At 34.8% G+C, this 9,337-nt stretch overlaps 1 protein-coding gene across 1 annotated transcript in view; it reads right to left on the bottom strand.

The window, feature by feature from the left end:
* LOC116843227 overlaps nt 1-6,812 on the bottom strand; it is a 20,488-nt gene extending 13,676 nt beyond the window's left edge. Inside the window, exon 1 of the mRNA XM_032813464.1 lies at nt 6,666-6,812. Coding sequence (XP_032669355.1) covers nt 6,666-6,782 — 117 coding nt within the window. The 5' untranslated portion in view covers nt 6,783-6,812. The remainder of the gene's footprint in view (nt 1-6,665) is intronic.
* Nucleotides 6,813-9,337: the final 2,525 nt, after the last annotated feature.

The following is a 9,337-nucleotide window of genomic DNA, read 5'->3' as shown; positions in this document are numbered from 1 at the left end:
ATTTTATTATAGCGTTTTGGAAAGCTCTCGAGATGTGCTATAAGAATATGCAATGAAAAATGGGGTGTTCCATTTAAAAAAATTAATGTGACCTTGACCTGACCTTCGCTACGCAATCCAAGGTCAAACTGATGTGATCAGTAAATACATCTTTTTAAACGCCACAACGTTTGTCTGAAACATTTTTTTGTAAAACTTATATTTTTCCTGATATTCGGGCGTCCCGGTACTTTCCGAACACCCTGTATATATATATATATATATATATATATACAGATTCATGGATATACAGAGTGTTTCACACTCTCCTCCGGGAATTTTGTGCGAACGTAGAACAAGTTGCGGTGAACATAAAAGTCCTATACCATTTTACGATATTCGCAATAATTGTAGAAAATTTGTGAATGATCATGCAGAATATAGTAAATGAGTTATAGTAGCAACGACTGCCGTCGTATACTTATACTTTAGGTCAAATTGAACAAAAAAGTCCTCTACCATTTTCCAAATAATTACATAGATTTTTAATTATTAATTAAAGAAGATTATTGCACGATTTTGCGTGATAATACACTCATTTTCTTTAATTAATAATTAAAAATCTATGTGATTATTTGCAAAATGGTAGAGGACTTTTTTGTTCAATTTGACCTAAAGTATAAGTATACAACGGCAGTCATCACTACTATAACTCATTTACCATATTCTGCATGATCATTCACCAATTTTCTACAATTAATATCTCGATAATTATTGCGAATATCGCAAAACAGTATAGGACTTTTATGTTCACCGCAACCTGTTCTACGTTCCCACAAAATGCTCGGAGGAGAGTGTGAGACACCCTATATACATAACTATTATATATTATATTATATATATAACTATATATATATATATTTTTTTTTTTATATATATAATAGCTTATTGTTAAAGTACGAAAAGATAAATACGTATGTTTCCATGCGCGACGCTGTGTGCAGATGAGATACAACGAGACAACGTTGATTCATGAATATTGATTCTAACTCACTCCCGTCTCGTACATCGGATAATGCACACGGTAAGCGCGGCGCGTATCATCGATATTGCGGTGCACTTCGTCGTAAGTGCACTGGATCATCACGAGTTGCATAATTCTTCCGCAGTACGGGTTAGTCGAAAATGGAGTGCGCGCAGTCTCAGGCACACCTGATACTTCCGTGGAGCACGAAAACTGCTCTGCGGCTCCGTACATTTTTTCGCTCGTTACGATGTAACCGAGAGAACCTTCTCATTTGAATTGATATCTGTTACACCGTTCATGCACTGACACACTCTTACGTTCGAATATGCAGAATGCTGTTTCAATCGGGATGGAACGCGAGAAATGTCGAAATTTGGATTGCAAATTCTGGACTTGGAATTTGGATTGTCGGTTTGTGAGACTGAGATTTGAATGTTTAGGGACTCCAGGATCTTCTATCACCGAAAACTCAAAATATCATCTTTTTTCTTTCTTTTCCAATAATTCATTTCCTCAGCTATTGCTGTGATATTTCGATTTGGCTATTCTCAACGTGCTGCGTCTCTCTCTCTTTTTCTCTCTGCCTTTCTCTCTCTTTCTTTAAATAAGCTTTTATTGTAAATTCTCATCGACCCAGCTCGTTTGTATAATACTCGTGTCGAGAAACGGACAGAACGTTTGGCTTCATACTGTATTAATGCCGTGCGCTAAATCGTGCTTCAAAATACGCCCCAGCATCCACGGCTTCGTGCCTTTTAAAGTGAAAATACGGGCAGCTCCGATCGGTTTACATTAGAGCCAGTCCCGTGTACATATGGCGCATAAATTCTCCTCTCGTGCTGCAACGGCACGCCAGACGCTGCATAAACAGTACCGTTATGCACCGCCATGGATACGGGACGTTATCCAACATTGATTCTTGCGGCTTTTTATGGCCCGCTCCAACGAGAAATCCATTTACCTGACGCCGACGCGTGCGCACGTGTCCCTTTAATACGTCCAAATTGCAAGTGATGTTTTTTACCTTTTTTTTTTTGTTTTTTTTCGCGAGACGTATTCCCGCTCGATTTTATTACGTCCCGACGAACCCATTTTCCCCACTGGCGCAGACACGATCGATTCGTATTTTTAATAATATCGCGGGCACATACCGACCGTGTAGCGGGCGCGAACGATTCCAGAAAGATAAAAGTTATAATGTATTCGCGTTACATTCGACGTAGCCGGACGCGAAATCGCATAAATTACGGGGGAGAGAGCGCAAAACGAGTATTTTCATAACGCGTCGTTTCGCGCGCGCAGCTGTTTCGCGAAAGACGAAAAAAGCAGCACCGGCAACCTTTCCCGGCATTTGAATATTGAAACTCGCCGAGCGGTTGCGCTCCTACCGTGCAAGAGGAGGAGGAGGAGGAGAGAGAGAGAGAGAGAGAGAGAGAGAGAAGGAAAGGGAAGGGGAGAGAGAGAAAGAGACAGGGTGACTCAAAATGGCAGAAAAACTGAAATAATCCGAGCAAATGATTGCCCGTACGGCTGGAATTCGCGTAAAAAATTCCGCGCATTCTTTACGAACGATATATTTTTGCGTCCACGCGGATAATGAGAATGTAATTAATCCAAAATAATATCTATTGCCTCAATTACGTCTCCCCGTACCGGTGATGCGAAGTATTTTCAATAACATTCTTTGCGAACGGTTTGATCGAATAATATTCGCGTATATATATATATATATATATATATATATATATATATATTGCAAATGGTAGATTATACCCTTTGTATTATATATCGAGAGTGAACGTGTGCGTAATCGTGTTAGAAGTGTGCGAGTGAATATTCGCTACATGAATTCACTATACGTTAGAGTTTCAATTTAACACGCAGAGGGCCAAAGTGGAACAATCATTCGCGGAATGCTATGTGAGAATATTGCGAGAGTCTTCGCCCCTCCGCGCCACGATGCGCGTTTATGCCTTTAATCCTTTAGCTGTTTCGGACACGGTCAAAACACTTACACATTATCAGGCCGCTTAATTACGTTCGAGCATCCGTGAGACCCAAATATCTCACGACGACTGTTCCACATAGAGTTTCGTCGATTCGATCGTCTCTTTCCTTGAAACAGATACACTGAGAGGATCTTATAGTGGAAATGCTAATTATTAGCAAACGCAGTTCCAATGACCTTCACTTTGACATTGTTGTCAAGTTCCTCGTCCTGAGTAGAGATAAAAATGTTCCAATCTGACGGTAACTTTCTTTTTACTCAGTAAATTACTCAATAATTTCAGAGAGCTGGTAAAATGGTAATTTAGAAAAAAATCACAGAAATAAAATGTTTTAATATAGATCTCAAAAGGAACATTAAAACTTAGTAAGAGACTTTATTTAACTCATATTTTCCATAAAATATTTTAATACTGTATATTTATATGCTATATATAATACACGGTAATTATTGACAAAAACGGATCATCTTCCGAGGACGATGACCTTCGCATATGTTGTCAAGGTCATTATCCTGAGTAACATTCAAAAAGTTTTAGCCGTCACTCATTGTTTGTTAAAAAGTTATCAACAAAAGAAATTGGTAATAAGTATTGTAAAACTCCTGTTTAGGGGAGGCTGTTCTAATGACCTCGACCTTGACATATGTTATAGAGGTCATCGTCCTGAGTGACCTTCTGAAGATTTTAGCCGTCGCTCGTTGTTCATTAAAAAGTTATTAACAAAAGAATTTGCATAAAATGAATGTAATTTTTGGACACACCGCGAGCCCGCCCGGGCGGACGAGTTGTGTGTGTGTGTGTGTGTGTGTGTGTGTGTGTGTGTGTGTGTGTGTGTGTGTGTGTGTGATAGGGCACACAAATTCGATGCCTTTGTATATACGGTGTCAAAAAATTACATTCATTTTATACAACTTTTTTTGTTAATAATTTTGTAATGAACAACGAGCGACGGCTAAAACCTTTTGAATATTACTCAAGATGATGACCTTGACAACATATGTGAAGGTCATCGTCCTCGGAAGGTGATCCGTTTTTGTCGATATTTTTTATATCTCGAAAACAGTCACAATTTATATTTTTTATATCATCTTATAGTATTTTTATTTATTACCTTGTTATTTTAGCGACTAGGCTGTAGTATATAATTCAAAATTTTTAGTAGTATTTTAAAAAATAAAAATTTTAATACTCTCGAAGAATTGTAAATAGTTTATTTTGTTTCAGAGACATATTATCATTATCAGATGTACATTTCATGAGAACATAAGAAGAATATTGCTTTATTTTATGCATTAGTACAATAAACACGGATATATGTGCATCAAAAATTATCAAAAACAACGGATTTTACCAAAATTACCATCTCACCGTAATTTTGCCGTAAATAATCGTCTTTGAGTTTAACAGTAATTTTACATCTCCAACCCTAAGGAACGTTCGAAAAGTTTTAGCCGTCGTTTATTGTTTATTACAAAGTTATTGACAAGAGGATTCCAGTAGAATGTGATAGTCAATGCTAAAGGAATAATTTGCCAATATGTATTGGATTAATCCATAAATTTGGACGGATTTTTGTCTAATTGACATTTGAATATTGGTGTTAGAAAGATAGTTCGATACACACATCTATGTATATGCTTTAATAGCTGACATTTCAGAGCGTGGTATATAAGTGACAGTGTTTAAAGAAGTAGAGTTGTCTTGTCTACACAGAAGTACTGTTGCGGCTTGAAAACGAAAGGCAGTAATGAGTTTTTCCAGTGCATTATACTTTTTTACTTCCGTAACAAAAAATTAACAATTGTTAAAGTTTGGCTGGAATGTTTTGCCTTATCCACTATATATTTACTCGACATTGCTCCTTTCGATTCGTTTCTCTCATTATAAAACTCCCTTAACGGCATAAACTTCGCTTCTTTGAAGAGATATGAGAAATCACTTAGAATTTCCTCGCCGGAAAAACACAAGAGTTTTATGAAAGGGGAATTATATGAAATGTGAAAGATAGCAAAAGATTGTCGCGAACGTATGGCGCGTACGTATTTATTGGAATTATTTTTAACAAGAATAAAATGCATATATATTTCAATTTTGTTTAAGAATCCGTACGAACTTATGGATTAATTCAATACAAAGTGCTGTATACAACATACAGATCAGAACAACCAATTGCTTACTCGCTTCACTGACAGACATTGTGTGGTTTCGGACACAGACTCAGCACGAGCTCGGTGGTACGTTTGTAAAATAATTTGCACATACTTCTTCAGATTTTAAAAATTACACAAAAGGTACGTTTTTGATAGAGTAAAAAAATGTTTATATTTTAATTGATTTCTTATCAAAAAATATTAACGTATTTTTTGCATTTTTGCACGCATAAACATTGTATATATAAATATAGGCTTTTCCCTCAGAAACCCATTTTACAAATTCTTTAGAAAATTTTTGGTACCAAAAATAAAAAAAAAACGCATATTGATATGTTAATATACCATTTTTTGTAAAATTTGAAGTTGAAGTTTAGACAGTGGAAAATAGAAAATAGAAAATTTAAATTTCTTCCGACAACTTTGGGGTTCTAGCTCAGAGGGGATGCATTTCTAAACATATATTGACATGAAAAGATTTCCTTATTTTGGCTAACAGAATACGTCTCTTAATTTTTTCTCATCAATTCCGGGATATAAAAAATTATTTTTCCCCTGTATATAAAAAATTATTTTTCTACTTTTTATTATCATTCAAGAATTAAAAGAAGCTCGAGTAAACTTTCTGCGAAAATTACAAACATTTCTGAATATCAACAAGAACATTTTAAACATTCATATAATAATAAATTGTACATTGTAATAATAAAAATATCTGTTCCAGATTTTTTCTCACTTTAACTTCTAATTTTGTTGATATCCCGATAACAGCTGTATTTTCAAGAAAATAATACGTAAATTGTTAAGCTCATTGAGTATTATCGCTGAAGTGATTCAAAAGTACTTTTCCTATAAAAAAAAGAAATTTTGATTGATAGTGTGGAAAGTGGACACTCAAGATTATTCAAAGTCATCAAAGTATGTCTTCCTACTTATCCTACAATTTTGATAATGTCTTGAGCAAGCTCAGCTATATTCCTCAGCAAGATAAATTCGACTGACAGTATATATCTCCTATATTGTATATAATTTACATATTTAATATATAATATATATAGTATACATGATATAATATACTATTTATACAATTGTATACTATTATTATTCATAATATACTATTCATACTATTTACTATTTAATATATTTACTATTTAATATATAATATTTTCTCGGTAAACAATTTATATTCATGCACTGCTGGGAAACATAGTAAAATTAAAAAGAATTGGTATAAAAAAAAGCTGCAACATTTTCTCTCTGTATAACGCATTTTTCCGTTAATCGCTCTTTACTCACGATTTTCCCGAAAAATCGCTAAATCTATCATATTTTGTGACCTCGAGCCCGTCAATGTTTTCTTTTTTATTTTTTTTGAAGCGAAAGCCAAAATTTAGCCGTCGATCCGAACTCGTCGGGAACTCAGAATCGAACCCGGTCGAGCGTCCGTGTAACCAGGAATGAATCAGAGAAAAGAGTCACGGAAAAGGCGCTGAGACTTACGAAAAAGGTGCTGCCCTTGCGGAAAGCTAGCGCTCTGGTCGCTCTTCTGGAATGTGCGGGGAACGTCATCGCTGCGAGCAGAACAAGGTAGATACCGCTTCGAAACAGTGAGCGCATAATCAACGTTGTCTCGTTGTATTTGACGAGAAGGGGTGAAGGAGGAGGGACCCAAGGCCGGAGGGTTCTCGGGACTAAGTTACGGCAAGATCCGTATCAAGTTGTACGGCAGTTTCCGCCGAGACCTGACACACACCTTACGCCGGAATTCACTACAGGCGTCACTATGATCGCTCCTGCCAGCAGGGTTACGTCGAATCCGCGAGCTTCCCCTTCCCCTCTCGCCGGCGTTTTCGAGTTTCTCGCTCGCACTCGCCGAAATGCCGTTTTGCGCCGATTATTAGGCACGCGGGCGGTCAGGTACGGCGTTAATTCTGCCACGAGGTACAGTCGCTCGCTCAATTTCCACCGGCTGGGCAACTGCGAAAGTTAGTCGGCCCGAACGATGTGACGTCGCCAATTATCCTGTCGTGATTCCCCATGGAATACCAACCGTTTATTGATGTTGTTGTAAATAACTTGCTCAACTATGTCAGCCGAGTATACGCTACGCGAAAGTGAAGAATTAATTGTAGGGAATAATTGTCGATCGAATTCAATTCGCTCTTCTCACTTTTTCTCTCCTTCTGCCGCCCTTTCTCTTCTCAAACGCTTCATACAGTGTAGAATGTTGCAAATAACAGTGGATCGATATCTCGTAATTAGATGACTCTGTCTCTCACTCGAATATAAACGCTCGAACAAACTTAAGGGGATGCTGAAGCTGAAAATTTTACCGACGGAATATTGACATTTTTTCTGCAAAGTTTACGCCGTATTGACTGTACAGAATTACGAGTGGTTTTACGTAATGAAAGTGCGCACAAAAATAAATTGGAGCATTGCTCAATATATAATGAAAACGAAAACAATTTTGCAATATAAAATCTCAAGCTGTCAGTTAGCGTAACATTTGCCTAATTCAAAAGTTTTGCTGCTTGTACATACCGAAAGTGTAGACGCTCCAAACAGAAAAATTTTAAAGAACATTGCTGTACCTTTGCAACTGAATTCAGAAACTTAAAAATATCCGAAAAATTTGTAGAAAAATTACTACAGAGGGTTAGGTTTTTCTCTGAATATCGTAAAACAAAGCAACACACATTTGCGTAAATTCTGCATGTACAAGAAATACGAAAAGGATAGTGCTAGTGACGATTGTCTCTGCATTATCGACATTGTTTGAGTTCGTCGTTTTTAACATCCCCTTAAGTATATAACATTGTTCTCATGTTTGTAAAGCATATTTTATTTGAAAAGAGTTCTTAAAGAGTGTGTCTCCTAAGATGTTTAACCCTCGAGTAAATATGTAGTCTACAAACGTAGACCAACGTTATTTTCATATTACTAATTAGAGATATATCCCTTTTCTATACACAGTTTATTGTTTATACTATACATATTTTCGAAAAAATCTATACATTTTAGTATTAAAGGGTTTAGAATTAATACTTTTGTTTTAAATACAATTATAATACAATTGTAATATTATTTTGAAAGTTTGATATAATAAATCTCATCTACGGAAACCGCAATAATAAATCACATACCTAAAGTGAAGACAAAACTGCACGCACTTAATGAAGGGTTAAAATCTTCAATCTGTATAAAGCCATTTTTTTAAGCATCTTTTTTAAATTTTAATAGTATATTTTAAAGAAAATATAATTTATACACACAATATATAATTAAAAAAAGATAGACATACACAATATACAATTAGAAAAATAATAGTAATATCTCTAATAAAGTAATATTTATCATAATAAAATATATAATAAATTAATATTTATAATCTTTTTTTAAATAACAAGTCAAAATCAAGAAATTTTGTGAAAAATCGATACTTTATTTTTAATCGATACTTTGCGTTGCCATTCAATTATATGCAATTTTTTTATCATTGATAAAGATATTGGCTATTTTTAGTTTAGGTAAATTTAATAAATCCAATCGCTAATGAAAAAGATATTAATTAACAGGTTGCGTATCCTACTTAAATACTTTTTTTATTGTGCATTGTAATGTATATAAATTTTAGACACCAAAATTTGAAAATGTTCAACGGCAGACGTCGCTATCACAAGTCATTTGCCGTATTGGGCGTGATCATTTGCCAATCTTCTTTAATTAACTCAAAATTTTACATGGTTGTTTTTTACACGTTGTTTGCAAAAGAGTAGGATGATTGCGTTAGTACTTATTCTGATATGATGTTTTGATGATCGCCTCTTATTTACTTATTATCGACATTTCCGAAATTCATCATTCATCATTTACATATATAAATATGTAAGCAAAAACACATACTTTGAAATATTTTATAGTTTTTGTAAAATTTTGAAATATTTTATAGTTTTTGTAAAAAGAAATTCTTAAAATTGCCTATTTTACAGTCTGTTTAGAGCGAATAGCCATTTTAAAGTGGAATAGTTAAAACAAAAGTTAAAGGCTCTTGAGACTTTATCAAAGCAAACAAAAAATAAATTAAAGCCAACTACCGATCTTAAAGGCGAAAATCACAATTTAATAAAAGCTTGTGATACATTTAAGTATTAAATTATTAAATTGTGATT

Source organism: Odontomachus brunneus, unplaced genomic scaffold (assembly GCF_010583005.1).
Source record: "Odontomachus brunneus isolate Ranch 3 - 2012 unplaced genomic scaffold, Obru_v1 Obru_scaffold_003, whole genome shotgun sequence".
NCBI classification, from domain to species: Eukaryota; Metazoa; Arthropoda; class Insecta; order Hymenoptera; family Formicidae; genus Odontomachus; species Odontomachus brunneus.
The sequence above is the reverse complement of the archived record's forward strand: the minus strand, read 5'-3'. Positions and strand labels throughout refer to the sequence as shown.